Source organism: Culex quinquefasciatus, chromosome 3 (genome assembly GCF_015732765.1).
Source record: "Culex quinquefasciatus strain JHB chromosome 3, VPISU_Cqui_1.0_pri_paternal, whole genome shotgun sequence".
Taxonomy (NCBI): Eukaryota; Metazoa; Arthropoda; class Insecta; order Diptera; family Culicidae; genus Culex; species Culex quinquefasciatus.
This window is the reverse complement of record NC_051863.1, coordinates 143,645,326-143,664,639: the sequence shown is the minus strand read 5'-3', so window position 1 is coordinate 143,664,639 and position 19,314 is coordinate 143,645,326. Positions and strand designations below refer to the sequence as shown.

At 39.3% G+C, this 19,314-nt stretch overlaps 1 protein-coding gene and 1 long non-coding RNA gene across 17 annotated transcripts in view; both read left to right on the top strand.

The window, feature by feature from the left end:
* LOC6038221 (SCY1-like protein 2) overlaps positions 1–19,314 on the top strand; it is a 160,702-nt gene that overhangs the window by 89,890 nt on the left and 51,498 nt on the right. For all 16 annotated transcript variants that reach the window (XR_005278399.1, XR_005278396.1, XR_005278398.1 and 13 more), the window contains exons 7-10: positions 2,651–2,781; positions 3,026–3,140; positions 18,798–18,943; positions 19,135–19,288. Coding sequence is in view for 12 of the 16 variants with exons in the window: in XM_038262274.1 (XP_038118202.1) it covers positions 2,651–2,781; positions 3,026–3,140; positions 18,798–18,943; positions 19,135–19,288 (546 nt within the window). In the remaining 4 variants the exon portion in view is untranslated. The remainder of the gene's footprint in view (positions 1–2,650; positions 2,782–3,025; positions 3,141–18,797; positions 18,944–19,134; positions 19,289–19,314) is intronic.
* On the top strand, positions 8,350–10,574 carry LOC119769518. Its single transcript, XR_005278401.1, has 5 exons — positions 8,350–8,803; positions 8,952–9,154; positions 9,213–9,651; positions 9,830–9,894; positions 10,196–10,574. It is a non-coding gene; the product is annotated as an uncharacterized LOC119769518 (long non-coding RNA).

The following is a 19,314-nucleotide window of genomic DNA, read 5'->3' as shown; positions in this document are numbered from 1 at the left end:
AGTAAAAAACAAAAAAAAAAAATGGGAAAACTTTAGATTCGTGCTTCAAATTCAGTTTAAATTAGAATATGTATCGATAATATTTTATTATTAGTTTTAACGAATTTCAGGCAAAATTGTGACTTTTTAACAATTTTAATTTTAATTTGTAAGTGTTTTTTAAAGCTTATCAACAAAGTTAACTAAATATAAACACAGATTTTTTTTTAAATACTATATTACTTCTTAACTCGTTAGTCAAAGTATTTGGTGCTAGTTCCCATTATATTTTTTTAAACTAAGGCCGCTGCAAATATTTTTCATAGTTTATGTCCCCCCCTCTCCCCCCCTTCAAAATTGCAGCGATAAATCAGGGGGCAAAAAATATTAAGGAAACAGATATCTTATCAACTGAAAACAATTTTAAATGCATTTTCCCACGTTTTAAATCATATTTACTGCCCATGTTCGCATAAATGTCCCATATGCAAAAACAGCAAGCTGAGAAAAACGCATTTGAAGTTTGTCCCATACATAAGGCTACATGTTAAGTTTTCACGAAAAAACTGGATTTCCTCCTGATTTCTAGAACAAAGTACTGGATGTTATAGGCTCTTTTGAAAGAGCAAACAATTTTGAACCAAACTGCATCAATAACTCGATATCGATGTAAATGCATATGGGACATTTATGCGATCAGGGGCAGTTTAGCAATATTTGGTATCTCGACTTAGAGAAATTTTAACGATTTTACAAATTCTCTTAGGGAGTATACTGCCCATGTTTGCATAAATGTCCCATATGCAAAAACAGCAAGCTGAGAACAACACAAGGAAGTTTGTTCTACACATAAGGCTACGTGTTAAGTTTTCACGGAGAAACTAGATTTCCTCCTGATTTCTTGAACAAAGTACTGGATGTCTATGCCTATAGGCTTTTCTGAAAGATCAAACGTTTTTGAAAAAAACTGCATCAATAACTCAAAAATGTTCATAATGCATATGTGACATTTTTGCTATCAGAGGCAGTATATCAATATTAAAAAAAAAACTTTGAATTTCTCGACTTTTAATGAAGGCATTCGCTTTGAGACATCATTTTAGCGTAACATTAATGACCTTGACAAAATTGGTAGAAAATTTCCCATATTTTCAAGGGAATTTGATATAACACTGTAATACTAAAAAATATCTAAAATTCCGATCACCGACAAATTGTGAAATACGGGATTTTTGATAAAAAATATTTGTCTGTGTAATAATTCTATAGGGTAGTCCCTGAATATTACCAAAAATACAATCTAGAGAAAATCTAGAGTTTTCTTTTTAAAAAGGTCATATAAGCTATTGTGTATCATATGTTAATAGGACCTTTTCAACTAAAACTCTAGAAATGTAACTTTTTGCAATTCCGTCGTGAAACTACTTACTTTTCCTGTCATTCTTGAACGACGAAATAGCCTACTTTTCTGTACCAAAAATAACAGAATCGAATAGCAACACTTTTCAAAATAAATGCTGAAAAGTTCTACTTTTCAGCACTGAAATGGGTGCTGAAAAGTTGAACTTTTCAGCACTTGTTTCGAAAAGTAACACTTTTCAACATTTTTTTGATTTAAACGATTTATTGACAAAATACATGAAAATTCGACTTAAAATTTCACTCAATGGGTGTTTTTCGAAATTGCAAAAAATGTTGTATGGAATTCGTTGCAAAACTTGATTTTTTCAGCACTCGTCGTATTTATCCAACTCGGTGAACCTCGTTGGATAAATGTACAACTCGTGCTGAAAAAATCCTCTTTTTGCAACTTGTTGCATAAACTACTATTATACGACCATTGTAATTTGCTTAAAGTTAACGACCAGTTCCAAATGAGCTTGATCCCAGCATATTTCCCAGCGGAGTTCTTGAACAAACAAAATCCGGTAAAACCATAGGTGAAAATGAAATTCATAAAAGGTAACTGTAACGAACGTACTGTTTTTGCTACTCCTTTCCACATAATATTCCTCACGTAGTCGGCGAAATCTCCGACCCGGGAATTCACTTCTGCGCGTTGATTTGCAAGGATTACGTACGAATCCAGCGTCGTTAGCTTAGGGGTGGCGGGAGGAGCTGTATGATGCCGGCTGACAAATGGCCGGACTGATTTACCTCGGATGTCAACGAGAGAGAGGAAGCTTTATTCGTGCCATTCTCGCATTCAAATGCACAATCAACGTGGTGCTTTATATGTGGGTAATGAATACCGCTTAATGTCAGCAGTTTTTGCTTTGCTCTGGTAGTCATCCTGAGGGAAAAAGTGAAAGAGCTATGTAGAAACGATCCTAGCAACGAGTGGCCTCATTAGGCGGAACAACTGTTGGATTCATAGTGAATGTTGTGTTACTGAATCAAATGATGGTCTACAGAACATTCAATTAAAATACTGAATTCAATTTGATCACCAACCTTGTGTTGGTAAATTAAATTAATTGATAATTTAAACGAATGAAGAAGCATTACAAAATTCTCTAAAAATCGTCATAATTGAAAATTTGAATGACTCAAGTTAAATAATAAGTACTGAAGTCATTTTCAACCTACTTATTCACGCAAGCAACGACAGCAACAACCTTTATAAACTAATCTCGTAATCACCATTTCTACGTCCCATTCACCTGTATAGCTCGACGAAGCCGTGCACAATATGCTGCCCCGGATACCGATCCCGCTGCAGGAGGCGGTCACTCGGTTGCTGAAAAAGTCCCCCGTAGCCCGGCCCACGGCCCAGCTGCTGACACTCATCAAATACTTCAGGTAAGAGGTCTGGGTGGGCGGGCATGGAACTGCTTGCCGGTTCTTCTAAAGAGCAAGACAATATTTTTCGTAGAAAGGTGGCGAATTCTCTGGATACTCAGCAAAATCTGTAATCGAACTACGTGATGATGATTTTTGCATTAACAAGAATTCACAATTTTTACAGAGAATTGCACTTTTCCCGTTGACTCACCTTTCCTGCTTCTAGCGCTAATGCAACTTCCTCCCCCCATTTCTCCTGCAGCGATCCTGCGGTCCAAGCGCTCCAGTTTCTGGACGTCATCAACATGAAGGATCCCACGCAGAAGACCCACTTCTATCGGAGTACGCTGCGAGAGGTGCTGCCCTTTCTGCCACGGGTAAGTTGGTGTAGCTGTTGCTGCTGCTGAAATTGATATTAAGACTGCACTCTGCTGCGAGTCAACTCCGAACCCCAGGATCTGTGCCAGTGTGGAACAGCACTTATAACGATGCCCCTCAGCTAGCTGAAATGTGCCTTTTTCAGAATGGCACGTCGGGGGATTATTATCCTCTTTATTGTGGAATAGAATAAAGTCGGAGACGGGGGAGAAGTGTTTTCCTTTTCACGATATTTAAATTAAAGGATTAAATGTGTTTCCGACCTGCTGGAAGGCAGAGAGCACAATGACTTTAAGGTGAACCGAGAAGCGACTACAGCGCAACGGTTGGGTGTCTGGTTTCGTTGGTACGACGGAGACTGGAGCAGAAGGACTATGTATGTGATTTTGAAAAATATATTGTAGCGTTTTTGTGTATGATGGAGAGTCGGACACAATTAATTGGTTTGAAAAAGCTTAAATATCTTTCCATATTAATTACAATTGAAATATCAAACCAATTAAATGAGTGCAGACATTTTATGGCATTCCTGATAATTTAATTTAAATCAAATTTATTAAAATAGCTTTTTGCTTACACATTTTTAATTTAGTTTTTTTTTATTTGAAATAATCCTCCTCCATCCAATAGTTGTGTATTATAAAACACGATTTTACATCGTTTGTTCAGTCATACAAGTATCCCTACAAGTTTGGGGGATGTCTATTAGGGTGACAATAGAAAAGGACATCCAGGGATACCCCCTGGCTCGATTTCTTAGGTAAAAATAAATATCTGTGCCAATTTTGAGCCAAATCGGTTAAGGTTCAGGATCAACTTGGGTCTTCTTGCAACCTCCGACAAAGTTATTAAGAATGGAATTTCCTACCAGAATCTCATACTTGGACAAATTTAGGCCAGACCAACGCTATCTGCTAGCAGAATCCTGAAGCGATGTTTTTCTCCAGACAATATTTACAATAAAAACTTCAATGCTAAACAGCGACCCCTAAACCTTTACCGATATGGCTCAAAATTCGTACAGATTCTTATTTTGACCTAAGAAATCCAGCCAGGGATTTCTTACACAAGGAACACAAGGATCTCGGAGAGCCACTGGAAAGAGAGAGAAATTGACATAATAGAAGAGCGAAAGAATTGGTGTTATGGTTGCGTCGGAGACATGGAACAAATGTCATACGATTACCCAGTAGAAACAGATCACGTTCTAAGAGGTCGCCTCTCAGCACGGTGGTTTGGTTCCGTTGGCAGATCGGTGATGCGTTCTCACGGTATGAGATAGAACGGGGTTCAATTCCCCGGCGGAATACAGTGCACAATTTTTTCGCTAATCAACTTCTTTATTCAATGTTTATCACTTTCCAATGTTTCTCACCATGAGACATGTGTTGCTCTAATTTATACGGTTACCCTCCTTCTGGGTCAAAACTCAAAATTACTGCCAGCCAGGGCATTTACAAAGTTTTTATTTTACTTGTCACCCTAATATATATTTTAAAGTGCTTGCTGCCCCTGTTCGCATAAATGTCCCATATGCAAAAACAGCAAGCTGAGAAAAACGCAAGGCAAGTTTGTCCCACACATAAGGCTACGCGTTAAGTTTCCACGAAAAAAAAAATGGATTTCCTCCTGATTTCGCTTCACTTCGCTTTGCTAGGAGACGGTGATTTTAGCGGATTGCAGATTGGATTTCGCCATGTGATGTGATGATTGTCTAAGCCCAAGTTGCCAAGGATTGATAATTGGGAATAGAACCAATTCCACCTGAACCAGATTCTCACCACCATGACAGCCGTCCATTGCCGGCCGCTCCCATCTCCACCGCGCATCAGGGACAAGGAAAGGGATATGGAAGACGGGAAGTGTTGATGCTCCACTTTTTTCAGAGTATTAAGGGAAAATCTCCACGGTATCCTCAAGTAAGTTTCGCGACGGTTTTTGGGAAGGTATAAGGTCTAGGATACACTCTAAGCAAGCGTTGCGACCAATGGCATAATGTGTTTGAGGGTTATAGTTTTATTCTCAAGGCAAGCAATCGGATGCTACTGTAGAGACAATTCCCGTTTGATAATTGTCAATTTAATTTTAAGGTGTTCAAATTTATTCTCAAGGCAATCATCTGATGTTGCTGTCGAGACAATGTTAGTTTGATTTAATTTTTAGCTGATTAATTTAGGAAGTTTTTTTTTATAATCGCGGAACTAGCATATTATCATGCTGCTACAGAGAAAATTAATTGTTTAATTATATATTTTGTTGGATTAAAACTGATTCAGACTTAGACAGCCGGCTGTGGAAAGACTGAATCAAAGTAAATATTTGCAAAAAATTCGAACATACATGCTTGAACAAACGCACACCGAATCGAACCGACCAAACACGAGCAAAGCAAAGTAATCCACATTAACGACCCCCGGGTGAAGGTTATGTGTGGTGAGTCACCCAAAACCTCTTTTACGCAAATGGACCGACGTTTTACTTCCCCATCCGATAGAAGGTCAGGAGGATAAGGCGGGAATCGAACCCGCCCCGGATGAACGAGGATGATTTAGTGACCATAAAGAAACATTAAATTACTTTATGGGAAATAATAATGATTTGTCAAATTGTTGGTTCAAAAATATGGTGGTGATGTTTTCACGAATAGTTAGTATTTGGAAAATTGTAAATTTAATTTTTAAATACTGCAAGAATTTGATCATATTCTTGATAATGAATGGATTATTTGACAGATATTTCTTAAATTTCTCGACAAGTATTTGCTGTACACTAAAAAAAATAGAATATAACTTGGAACGACATTGTGAATTGAATAGAAAATAGTATTTATGTTTGTGCATTTGGGCGGTTTCGGCATAAACCAAATAGTATAAATTGAAAGCAATGAAATAAACTTTTTTTTTTTATTTTTATTTACATTGTTTTTAGCCGGTGTAGGAAAAAAAAGTTTGTTCGGATTTTTTGTAGCACTCGTTACGGATAGCCGTTTCATAATAGTTTCATAATAGTTTCCGGGATTTTTCACGTCCTCCATAATTCAGACCAGATTCTCGGGATTTTTCGAGCCGTTGCCATCATGACGGTCGTCGCTGGCGCCAATTAGGTACGTCCCGCCACAACAACATTTCTGTCATCGTCGTAGTTGTTGTTGTTATCATAGTACCTACGGGTGCAATAAATATTATTATTTTGAATCATGTTGTCATTGTCTAACTTACTATTCGACTAAATTAACTAATCCTCCTCCTCCTCCTCCTCCTCCTCCTCCTCCTCCTCCTCCTCCTCCTCCTCCTCCTCCTCCTCCTCCTCCTCCTCCTCCTCCTCCTCCTCCTCCTCCTCCTCCTCCTCCTCCTCCTCCTCCTCCTCCTCACAGGCATCGACCGACTAATCGGCAGACTAAATCGGCCCACTGCAACCGACGAAATCGTTTGATTAATCGATGCATTAAAACGGTGTTCAACCGGAATGAACCTACTGCCAAGGCTCTTCCAACACATATTTACACCATGTGTAGCCCCCCGGAAGTAATTGCCACAAATTAAAAAAAAATAACTTCAAATCTCTTCGCTCCCTCACATAACGATTGATGTTCCGGAAATTCGGGAAGCTGTAGCAGAAACAAGTGGGTCATCATAAGCTATTTAGCCGCATGGGCCATCTTCCGGATCATCCAAGAGTTACGTATGTCCGGAAGACCTTTGTAACCTGGCTTTGTATTGAAGCACCTACAAAATTATATAAATTTCTAAAATAAACATCAATCTATCAAGATTACTATAAATTCCACTTACTGCTAAAACTAGTGCAATAAATGTTCGACTCTTGGTTCGACTTTATTTTAAACATACCCAAAATAACTGCTGTTTAATGAAATAATATAAAAACAAGTTGCCACCAAAATTTTCACTAAGTCCACTTTGTAAACAATACCAAAACCGATTTAATCAGTCTATTCGTAGGCCGATTCTGTAGGGACCGATTTAGTCTGGAATTTCGTCGGTTTTGAGAACTGTCAAATTTCTATGGGGAACCGTCAAAACAAAAAGCATGTCTAAGGAGATAAAAATAACAAATTTTGCTTGTAATTTTGTGTTGATTTCTTTGGAAACCCGGATGTTTCGCGAGTGGTTCCGACATCGCTAAACGGAAACGAATGTTGATCGAGCAACTTTACCGAAAGTTCGGGCACGGACGTCCGTGGTTCGGTTCATCTCGCTGTAATTCAAAATTACCGTACAGTTCGGTAAAAAGTCCAACACCCCACCACCGAATTACTTATTTTGACCAATTTTATGAACATTTACCTTGAATCACCGATTTTCTGCGATTTTTCCTGCTCCAGGCGCATCTCAATTTTGAGATCGAGCTGCCCATCTCAATTTTGAGATCGAGTTGGTCATCTCAACGTTGAGTGGTTTCACTTTTAGCCGGTTTGCGACATTCATCTCAAAATTGAGATCGCCTGGTTAGCGTGCATGAGGTTTGACGTTTCTGCTCGGATCAAAACTTGAATGTTTTGGTTTTTATATACACAAAAGTTCAACCACATTTTGCTTTTCGATTGAAATCTCGTTTTTAGTGCTCATTCAGGCCCAAATATAAACCAATTTGCCCCCCACCGGAACAAGGACACGTGAGTAATCTTTGAGGAGGAAAATGTTCCTAGAATAATGGTTTTTATTTTATTAGAAACGGTAAGACTGCCTCGACCGGTCCCAAGCAGCGGATCAAACCGGAATGTAACAAAGATGGCAAGGCGGGTGCCGGCCGGGACAAGAGTGCCTTAATTCAAACATCCGGCATCTTCTCGGAAGGGTTGGCCAAGCGATCGCGCTACGAAAAGATGAACAATTCATCGCGGGAACCGGGCGAAGCCATGCGGAGACCGGTGCTGCGCTCGGAGATCAAGGTCGACCCGGAGGAGGAAAGAAAACGGATTTGCGACTTGTTTGGTGAGCCGGATGAGGAGGAAGGACTGTTGTCCTCGGAGGGAGTGAAAAAGTACGACGCCAACATGCCGGTCAAGCTGGACAACTGTGAGTAGAGTTCGTGGTTGGTTCTTTTATGTTGTTTAGTTTATAATTTGTATCGATTTCAGTGGACTACAAAATTAAACCAAATGCCGCCGGCCTTCTAAAGGTCGAGGTCAAGGTCGAACTGCTCAAACAGGAACCGGAACTGTCAACAGCTAGATGATCAGCTCGGACAAGAACAACTATTGCGTGGGGCACGTTCTGGACTCGGGCGAGATTCCGGATGCGCTCAAAGCAGCTCGTTCCCGTTCGGCATCTTTGACCACTTTGACACATTCTACTCCACGATCGACCATGCGGGCCAACCGGCCAGCTGTCGGGTACGACCCTGTTGCGCGCGAAGAAGGTTTCAGATGAGCTGGTTCAGTCGGAACTACCGCAGGCGGACCGGGTGGTGGTGAGGTGGAGGACTGGGCCAACAAGCGGAACCGGTATATCATGTAGCTGTACGATCTGTTTCAACTGCCGCCTCGGCTTACTTGTTTGAGATCAAGGGAACCGAAAGTGGAATGCAGCAGAATGAGCAGTTCCAGTGCAGTGGGAACGAACCGTACGACGCGCTGACGCGGAAGGACTTGGTGCAGCATTTACGCGGGTCACGTCAGGCTGGACTTGCCCAAAGAGAGAGAGTGAGTAATTTTTTTATAACGTTCTGTTTTTGATAAACTCACAGTTTGTATTTTACACCAAAAACATATATGTTGTGAAAGGCTATTCCACAAAGCTCTCTCTCTCTCTCTCTCTCTCTCTCTCTCTCTCTCTCTCTCTCTCACTTAGTAATTATATTTCTGTTTTCGCCCGTCACGCGCAGCGACAAACAAAAGAAGTCTGCGCTGAAAGTTGACAAGTCAAAACTCCTCTTGTTTTGGTGCGTTTCGTCGTGGTCGTCTCGGTTCGCGGTTGTTTATCAGCACCTTCACTATTGTGACACGTCTGCTGTAAACAGATAGGACGTGTCACAAGATAGCACACAAGCGACGGTTCGTGTGTTGTTTTTTCAAAAGTGAGTGTAAAAAGAATTGCTTTCCATCCACACAGCAAGTATTGGTTGCGTTTGTTTACATCCGTGAGCAGCTAGAAAAAAAAAGATCGAAGCCGCCGAGGAGGAAAACAAGGAAACAACACAAGAAGACAATTGAGTGGTTTTCCGGATCGTTTGTTTTCAGAAGAATCTGCTTCTAGAGTGCTACGTGAAACTCCAGCAGTTTTGTTTACTTCCCGGAACTGACCGTTCGAATCAACCAAAACAAATCAACCGGAAAACCAATTTTAATGCAAGCAAACTTGTTGTTTCAGATTTCGACGAAAAGTACCTTTCCAGATTTTTGATTCCAATTCCGGCTGCCACCAACAAGGATGAGTTTTTAGCGACAGATTCTCTCGGTGAATCCCGAATTGTGTGGACCTGATCTTGTGCATTCTAGTCGACACTGTCGAGGACGGTCGTGGGCAAAGTTTGACGCGGTCAATTAGACAGGTATATTTAGCTTATCTTCCCTCCTCCTCCTCGTCCTCCTCTTCAGTAACATTTGAAAGGGTTAATACTCTTACGACCTTTCATTTCATGTGTTTTAGTGGAATTAAGGCCTTAAGAGCATGTCGTTAAATCTACCTCTCGGAATTGATACTTTGTGATTTCTTTTTTTATTCCACAGGACTGAAATCCGGATATCAATCTAGGTTTCTATGTAGGAGAAGAAACCTAATTGTTCTTACAAAGGTGGGACGAGGAGATTTATTTTTTATTTCCATTTGCTTTTTTATGTCAAGCCCATTCTTTGCCCATCAAACATAATTCGGATAAATCAGAAGTACTCTGTTTGATTTGCGCTTTCAAATTATGTTCTCTAAATTCTCTCATTTCTAATAATAATCTAATAAATTCTAATGTGAAACTCGATTAATTTGCAGGTTTTGTATCAAGGATGTAATTTATTCAACGTAGAGTGGAATATCACCATTGGACTTGAATATTTTATTGTAAATAAGTACATTTTGGTTTATTTTTTTGTTTTTTCAAGGTTTGTACCTGAAGCCTGCTTTGATCTGAACCTGAATTTCGTTAAGTGCAAGACCATCAGGGACGACACGCTCTCATCAACCAGCGGTCCCACTTTTATCTAAACTCGAAGCTTCCGAACTACTAATAACCGGCATGGTACAGCTGCGCCGTTTCCTATCGCAAGCGATTTCAAGTCAAGGATGGAGCTGGCATCGAAAATGCAACCGTTGCGCTGGATGGGGCGTACGACATTGATCAACCTCCTGCTGTAGGAAATTTCCTTGAGATTTGTCGAGCTTAGATTTTTTTGTTTTTGGACAAGACAAACCTCTAGACACTGACTAATTCGATCATTGTACTACTAAAATGACAAAATATATTAAAATATTTGGACAAAGTAAAACTGCACTGTTTTTGCTCAAAATTCCGAAAATCCTTGAAAAATTGATGTTAATTCGAATTGTTACAACTATTTCCCAAAATGTATCGCGTCATGAAAAATCACTCAAATAACTATTTAAAACCATAAAAATACCATTTGAGAAATGGTGAAATCTCTAAAATATATACGCAAAAATGAACTTTCAGAAAGCATTTGACAAAGTGTCACTAGAATAAAAAATCAAATAGTGAATATTGCTAACAACATATATGGGGAATAGTTCACTATTTGAGAGACGGTGAGGAATTAAAAAAATGATTTACCAAATAGTGGCTATACAATTTGGTAAAATGTTGATTGAATATTTAACAAATGATTTTCAAACGGTTTTTTTCTATGCGGGGCGCCCCATAGCAACTTAGGGATCGGCAGCCGAAGCCGCAAACCACCGCGCCACGAGGCCCTCCAAACACAAACACGAGGTTCAAACCGAATATCACAAAACCGGCCTTGCTGTGAGCAAAATGAGCAATCAATGGAAACCGTCGCGTGCGAATCGCTTCTGTATGACTTATGATATAATACTGTTTCAATTCAGTTAAAATAATTAAAAAATAAACAAAAGGAACCGAACGCGACCAAAGTATAAACTAAAAAGAGAAAAAAGTAAAATAAAGAACGCTCTCACCCGAGTCCAGCAACGATTTCGGCAAGCAGCAGCTCACAGCAAGTTCACTCAGCTGATGACGAAGCCAGCGGAGCCACATCCCTGCGCCAGACAAGCGATGGGTTAGAGGCGCACACCCCGATCATCACCAGCACACACGACGATCACATCCAGGCACGACGCAGAACTTCCTCTCTTACTGCTTTTTGGCCCATTCGATCAAAAATCTGTAGGTTTGCAGAAAGTCTGCATGTTCAAATTTGGCCCTTCTCGAAAACTACACCCCAACATCAAATGACGTTTGACCCAACACTCGCGACGCTGCAGCAGAATCCACCTCCTGTCATTGCTTCGGCGGTGGCACGATTTCGTCGCTGTCATCGGCGAACCAAGATAGCACACACACAGTCAACTCCCTCTCACCCTCTCCCTCCCACGATCGGCAACTCCGCCAAACAAAATCGCTGGAAAATCACTTAAAAACGCAATATTCGAGAAAACTTCACTTTCCCCAAATAGCCCATCACTCATTCCACTGATTATACCCATTTCACGGCCACAAAAACGACAAATTCAATGAAAAATCCTTCCAATTTAACGCGGCGATACACAACACGACCGAAGCCAAGATGGCTACCCCACGTCCTTCAAAAAATGGATTTCCTCCTGATTTCGAGAACAAAGTACTGGATGTATTAGGCTTTTCTGAAAAATCACACGATTTTTAACAAAACTGCATCAATAACTCAAAAACGATGAAAATGTATATGGGACATTTATGCGATCAGGGGCAGTCTATAATATTCAAATTTATACCTTGAGAAGATTTTTTTTTTAAATTAGGGTTTTGTTGTAGTGGACAATTTTATAAATAGTGACCAATAACTCATAGAATACACAGCTAAAAAAGTAGTAATCCAGCTGCGTGTAGAAGGCCTGGGTGTAAAATAAATATTGCATTATTTTATGCAATTTTATGTAATTTTACACCCTGAAATATGTAGCCCATCAGTATGGGAAACCTACCTGACCGAAATGTCAAGCTCATATATGCGTTTATCCTTACAGCTTTTCATCGGTCTGATGGCCGAGTGGTCTAAGGCGCCAGTCCTTACTGTTGGTGCTGGGTTTGAATCCCGTCGGTTGCAACTTTTTTTTGTGTTTGCAAAAAATGTACATGCAGTGTGTAATGTTAAATGTTTATTTTGACGAAGGTGATGTGCATGCTTTCGCATGCGATTTTACCATCGGATTTTTTGCTGTGTATTGGATTATGATAGGATCCAGAAAACATTATTCAACTAATGTGCCTTTGCCAGTCACGTGAAAAAATTTCTCGGGAATTACCGGAAATTAGTGAATTTCCCTGGAATTCTCAAAATTTAAGCGGAATCAAACATTTTCATGACTTTTTGGCACCAATGGTTTTGGAAACTTAAGGAAAAAAAAGTAAAATGAAAGAACTGTATGTGATTTAATTTAATTCAATTTACTATTCATATTGAATTGATCAGATCAGCTGAAAATTTCATGACAAGATTTATTCCTGATAAGGCCGGTGCAAATATTTTTTGAAGTTTATGTCCAACGACTCTGGTCGGGGTCGAGGGGGCGGGGGGGTGGTGGGGCAAAAAATATAAAATTGAAATAACAAGCCATGGTCTCAACATTTGAATGAAAAAAGTGTTTTAAAGTGCATTTTACACCTGCCCAGTTGTTTTGCAATCATTAGTTTTCAAAATATCCAAGCATTGAAGAGTTTTGCGGTGCTGTACTTTGGAATTCCACAAAAATTGAAAATATTTTTGATCAATATGATTTTAAACACAGGAAAATGCATTTATAATTGTTTTCAGTTGGTTGGACTTCTATTTCCTTAAAAATTGTTTTTGTTCCCTGATTTTTCGAACCGATTTTGAAGGGGGGAGGGGGGGTGACATAAACTTTGTTAAAATATTTGCAACGGCCTAATTTCAGAAGCATACAAATTGGGAGAAGATCTTGAGCAATGAAAATAAACAATCACGTTTAAAGTACCGTAAAAGGGGGTGACTTTGATAGCCGGGGTGACTTTGATAGGTTTGACATTTTTCCGCAAAATGAAGAGTACAAATTAAATACGTACGGAATGGTTTAGAATCATATTGACCGTAGTACAGATGTGCTTAAAGTACCTCAAAAAGAACTTTTCATAACATTTTGAAAAGGTTAAAAATTTAGTTAACTATTATTAAGAAAATGTTGATGAAAGGCATTTTTTCAAGCTTCTCAGAGTGTCATGATTTTCTCAATGAACATGGTTTTGAATCGGAAAACGGAATGCATTTTCGGAAAATTTTCTACCAGGAGAAGGTAAAATAAGTTTGTAAATTTTAAATAATATGTGTTTTTGAAACATAATTCAAAAAATCTCCAAATTTATAGGCAATTGAGACAGTTGAACAAATTTCATATAAAATGTGAAAACTTGTGATTCGTGCTTCGAATTCAGTTTAAAATGCATTATTAATCGATAATTTTATAAACAATGATTCAAAGAATTTTGGCAAAATTCCGACTTTTAACAATTTTACCTAAAATTTATATGTATTTTGTTAAAAAGTTTATAAACTTAGTTAACTAAATATAAACATTGAAATTTTTTCATAAAAACAGTATCAGCAACTTTAGTGATGGTACATTTAACGTTAAAATAAAGTCTGAACACCTCTAACACTACTCGACAAAACAAAACTTGTGTCAAGGGATTAACGATATCTCATCCGTTCCTGAGAGAAAAGGCATCCCCGAATCCGATGCAATCGACAGAATTTGATTTTATGTCCACGCGGACTGACGAGAAGTTGGTACATTTTTTAACATAAAAAATCGAACAATTTAAAAAAAAAACCATGCGTCTCCTCCCAATTATATGAGCCATCTACAAGAATATGGAAGCGCCTGGTGCATAGCCATTTCCTTTAAGCACAACGGAAACAACCAATACAAATGTATAAAAAAGTTGTCAAGTTCTCGAGGGTCCACAGCTAGCATTTTTTGTACGATTATAAAAAATAAATATTAAAAGTTTAAAATTAATTTATTTAAAAACATATTTTTTGATTTATTTGTTTACTAAAATTTTATGTATCTCAAAGGTCTATGGGTACTTCGGGATGTCCATGGTCATCCAAGGACTGCCTGGAGTTAAGATCTACGAGTCTACCGCCGTAGCAAGCAACAGGTCGTCGGATTTTGACCCCGGATCATGTGCGTATAGCATCAGTGCATATGGTAGACTACTGTATGAATGTGTTGGGATGTTCATGGTCATCCGAGGACTCCCTGGTGTTAAGATCTACGAGTCTACCGCCGTAACAAGCAAGAGGTCGTCGGATTTTGACCCCGGATCATGTGCGTATAGCATCAGTGCATATGGTAGACTACTATATGAATGTGTTGGGATGTTCATGGTCATCCAAGGACTCCTTGGAGTTAAGATCTACGAGTCTACCGCCGTAACAAGCAAGAGGTCGTCGGATTTTGACCCCGAATCTTGTGTTTTTAGCATCAGTGGATATGGTAGACTACTATATGAATGTGTTGGGATGTTCATGGTCATCCGAGGACTCCTTGGTGTTAAGATCTACGAGTCTACCGCCGTAACAAGCAAGAGGTCGTCGGATTTTGACCCCGGATTATGTGCGTATAGCATCAGTGGATATGGTAGACTACTATATGAATGTGTTGGGATATTCATGGTCATCCAAGGACTCCCTGGAGTTAAGATCTACGAGTCTACCGCCGTAGCAAGCAAGAGGTCGTCGGATTTTGACCCCGGATCATGTGCGTATAGCATTAGTGCATATGATAGACTTCTATATGAATGTGTTGGGATGTTCATGGTCATCCAAGGACTCCCTGGAGTTAAGATCTACGAGTCTACCGCCGTAACAAGCAAGAGGTCGTCGGATTTTGACCCCGGATCATGTGCGTATAGCCTCAGTGCATATGGTAGACTACTATATGAATGTGTTGGGATGTCCATGGTCATCCGAGGACTCCCTGAAGTTAAGATCTACGAGTCTACCGCCGTAGCAAGCAAGAGGTCGTCGGATTCTGACCCCGGATCATGTGTGTATAGCATCAGTGGATATGGTAGACTACTATATGAATGTAATGGGATGTCCATGGTCATCCGAGGACTCCCTGGAGTTAAGATCTACGAGTCTACCGCCGTAACAAGCAAGAGGTCGTCGGATTTTGACCCCGAATCTTGTGTTTTTAGCATCAGTGGATATGGTAGACTACTATATGAATGTGTTGGGATGTTCATGGTCATCCGAGGACTCCCTGGAGTTAAGATCTACGAGTCTACCGCCGTAACAAGCAAGAGGTCGTCGGATTTTGACCCCGGATCATGTGCGTATAGCATCAGTGGATATGGTAGACTACTATATGAATGTAATGGGATGTCCATGGTCATCCGAGGACTCCCTGGAGTTAAGATCTACGAGTCTACCGACGTAACAAGCAAGAGGTCGTCGGATTTTGACCCCGGATCATGTGCGTATAGCATTAGTGCATATGATAGACTACTATATGAATGTGAATGAATGAAGCACATGATCCAGGGTCAAAATCCGACGACCTCTTGCTTGTTACGGCGGTAGACTCGTAGATCTTAACTCCAAGGAGTCCTTGGATGACCATGAACATCCCAACACATTCATATAGTAGTCTACCATATGCACTGATGCTATACGCACATGATCCGGGGTCAAAATACGACCACCTCTTGCTTGTTACGTCGGTAGACTCGTAGATCTTAACTCCAGGGAGTCCTCGGATGACCATGGACATCCCATTATATTCATATAGTAGTCTACCATATCCACTGATGCTATACACACATGATCCGGGGTCAGAATCCGACGACCTCTTGCTTGCTACGGCGGTAGACTTGTAGATCTTAACTCCAGAGAGTCCTCGGATGACCATGAACATCCCAACACATTCATATAGTAGTCCACCATATGCACTGATGCTATACGCACATGATCCGGGGTCAAAATCCGACGACCTCTTGCTTGTTACGGCGGTAGACTCGTAGATCTTAACACCAGGGAGTCCTCGGATGACCATGAACATCCCAACACATTCATACAGTAGTCTACCATATGCACTGATGCTATACGCACATGATCCGGGGTCAAAATCCGACGACCTCTTGCTTGCTACGGCGGTAGACTCGTAGATCTTAACTCCAGGCAGTCCTTGGATGACCATGGACATCCTGAAGTACCCATAGACCTTTGAGATACATAAAATTTTAGTAAACAAATAAATCAAAAATATGTTTTTTAAATAAATTAATTTTAAACTTTTAATATTTATTTTTATAATCGTACAAAAATGCTAGCTGTGGACCCCTCGAGAACTTGACAACTTTTTATACATTTGTATTGGTTGTTTCCGTTGTGCTTAAAGGAAATGGCTATGCACCAGGCGCTTCCATATTCTTGTAGATGGCTCATATAATTGGGAGGAGACGCATGGTTTTTTTTAAATTGTTCGATTTTTTATGTTAAAAAATGTACCAACTTCTCGTCAGTCCGCGTGGACATAAAATCAAATTCTGTCGATTGCATCGGATTCGGGGATGCCTTTTCTCTCAGGAACGGATGAGATATCGTTAATCCCTTGACACAAGTTTTGTTTTGTCGAGTAGTGTAATCTGATTTTAACACGAAAAACTATGACTATCAAAGTCACCCCGGAATTTGAAATAAGAATTCTTAACGTAACTATTTTTCTGAACATTACAGAAAAAACTTTTTTTTTTCAAAAATAGTGCATGGACTTTGTGTGGCCTACCCCAGTACATATTTTAAAAATAATAATCTTGAGAAAAACCTAACCAGTTGGAAAATATTCCAAAAATGAATTGAAACCCTATCAAAGTCACCCCGGTTTACGGTATGCTTTTCATAGAATGAAAGGTTCATTTCTCGACTTTTTTTTTAAAAGGTCCTATAAACAAAATTTTCAATTTTTGCTTTTTGGGTGTTTTTAGAACCGCCTTGAGTCAGAGGTATTCAAAAACACCCAAAAAGCAAAAAGTGAAAATTTTGTTTATAGGACCTTTTCAAAAAAAGATCGAGATTTGATCATTTGAAAAAAAAAATACTTTTAACCTCTTCCCGCCAAAGCAAAATTAAGTTAATTAAATAGGATTGTACATGAAGAATAAATTCAGTACATTTAATAGTATTCAAGAAATATAAACCCCGAAAATATTTCGTATTGTTTGAAAGGTGCACGTAGAATGCAATTATGTTTCTATAACTTCATCCAAATATTTGAAAATATTGAGTTGTTTCAAGTTAAAAACATGAGAAGTAAGTTTTACTATTTCGTTCAAAATCTGTTCTAGAAAAGTAATTATTCATGAAAATATAAAAAAAATCTTAGCATTTTTTGGTTTACTGTACGTTTTGAAAGACAGCATATAAAATTAGAAAAATAAATAGTTTCTTGAAATTTTATGATTTTTTACATGCCTTTCATTGACCCTCACACTTATTTTGACTTTTATGTTGCTGTCCTTTACATTTTTGTTGAAAAATATTAATCAGAACCTAGATCATAACAATTTTCAAAAAAAAAAACGGGAATTCCCAGGATTTCCCGAGAAATTTGTTGAAAAATTCCCGTTTCCCGGGATTTTTGTAAACCCCGGAAATTTGGACGCTCTAGTCCTAACCAACAACTTAGCCAAAAATACCGACAGAAATCAAACCTTTTTATGGATTTTTTTCTATGCAGCCCTGCCAATTCCGGAAAATGGCAAAGTCTGGAAAATGCGAAAAGCAGGTGAAATGCTTTATTATCTAATTAGTATAACGTCCAAAGTGTCAACTTTGGATAATTGATGAACTTGTTCTAAACCTGGAAAAGATACAGAATAATTATCAAAAGTTTGTTCTGAATTCTCAGCTTTTCCAACTTCGCACAGCAAAAAGCATTTATACTCTCAACAATAAAGTAAATTTGTTGTCAAAAGTAAGTCCAACACATTCAATTGATCCGCCACATTAAATTAAACTTATCGTTATAATGGCTTACTTAACTTAAAAAAATCTGTTGGATTGTTTTTATGAATTAAATTTAAAAAAAAAAGTTTCAACATTTTTGAATAAGAAATATAATACGATTAAGTTTTTCGAATTGATTACAAATTTGTATTTTTATAAAGGGAGCTTAATAATAATTAAATTTGGACTTAAATATTTCTGTACGACCTTCTTCTGTTTTTACCTCCTGAAAGCTAAGATAACACTCAGATCACATACGCATGATATTTTAGGACGAGCAAATCAGGAGTCAACATCTGCACCGCAAACCACAGTCACCACCGTAAGCTCTTATTTTTCGGGAAATGAATAAATCTGGTCTCTGGCTCCCAGATCCCTTCTGTAGGGAAATGCTAATATTTGTTCAAGTCAGCACTGCGTCTTTCGTAGGTTGACTTGGACCGGTATCGTGTTGCCCTGTTTCTATTAATAACCCCACAATCTTTCGCCTTCACAGAAACTCTGGTGGCAACACATCTGGCCCAATCTCCAGCAGGAAATGCGTGCTGATGAAGTCCTGGCCGCCGTCCTGCAGCCCGCCCTCACCCTGGTCCAGGAATCATCGAACACCGAATACGAAGCAATCATTTTACCAACGTTTAAGTAAGTTTTCCGTTTTGAGCACCATCGTTGACTTCGTTACCGGTGTGCTATCTTGTCATACTGCGTCTTTAAGCTATTTAGCTCAAACATTCAAACTCTGAAAAACGCGACAAGATAGCACCACCGCAACGATCAGACGCCCGAGTCCACAACCGTAACCTCATCCTTTTTCCGCCTCCGCCGGTTCCCAGGACTGTTTTTGTAGCTCCCAAATCCATCCAGGCGACCGTTGCGTTACTGGAGAACCTGCACATAATCCTGGAGAAAACACCCCGGGACGACATCAGGACGGAAGTGCTTCCGTTGCTGTTCAACGCGCTCGAAAGTACAACGATACAGGTGCAGGTAAGTAATTTCCGCCGTCCCACCCT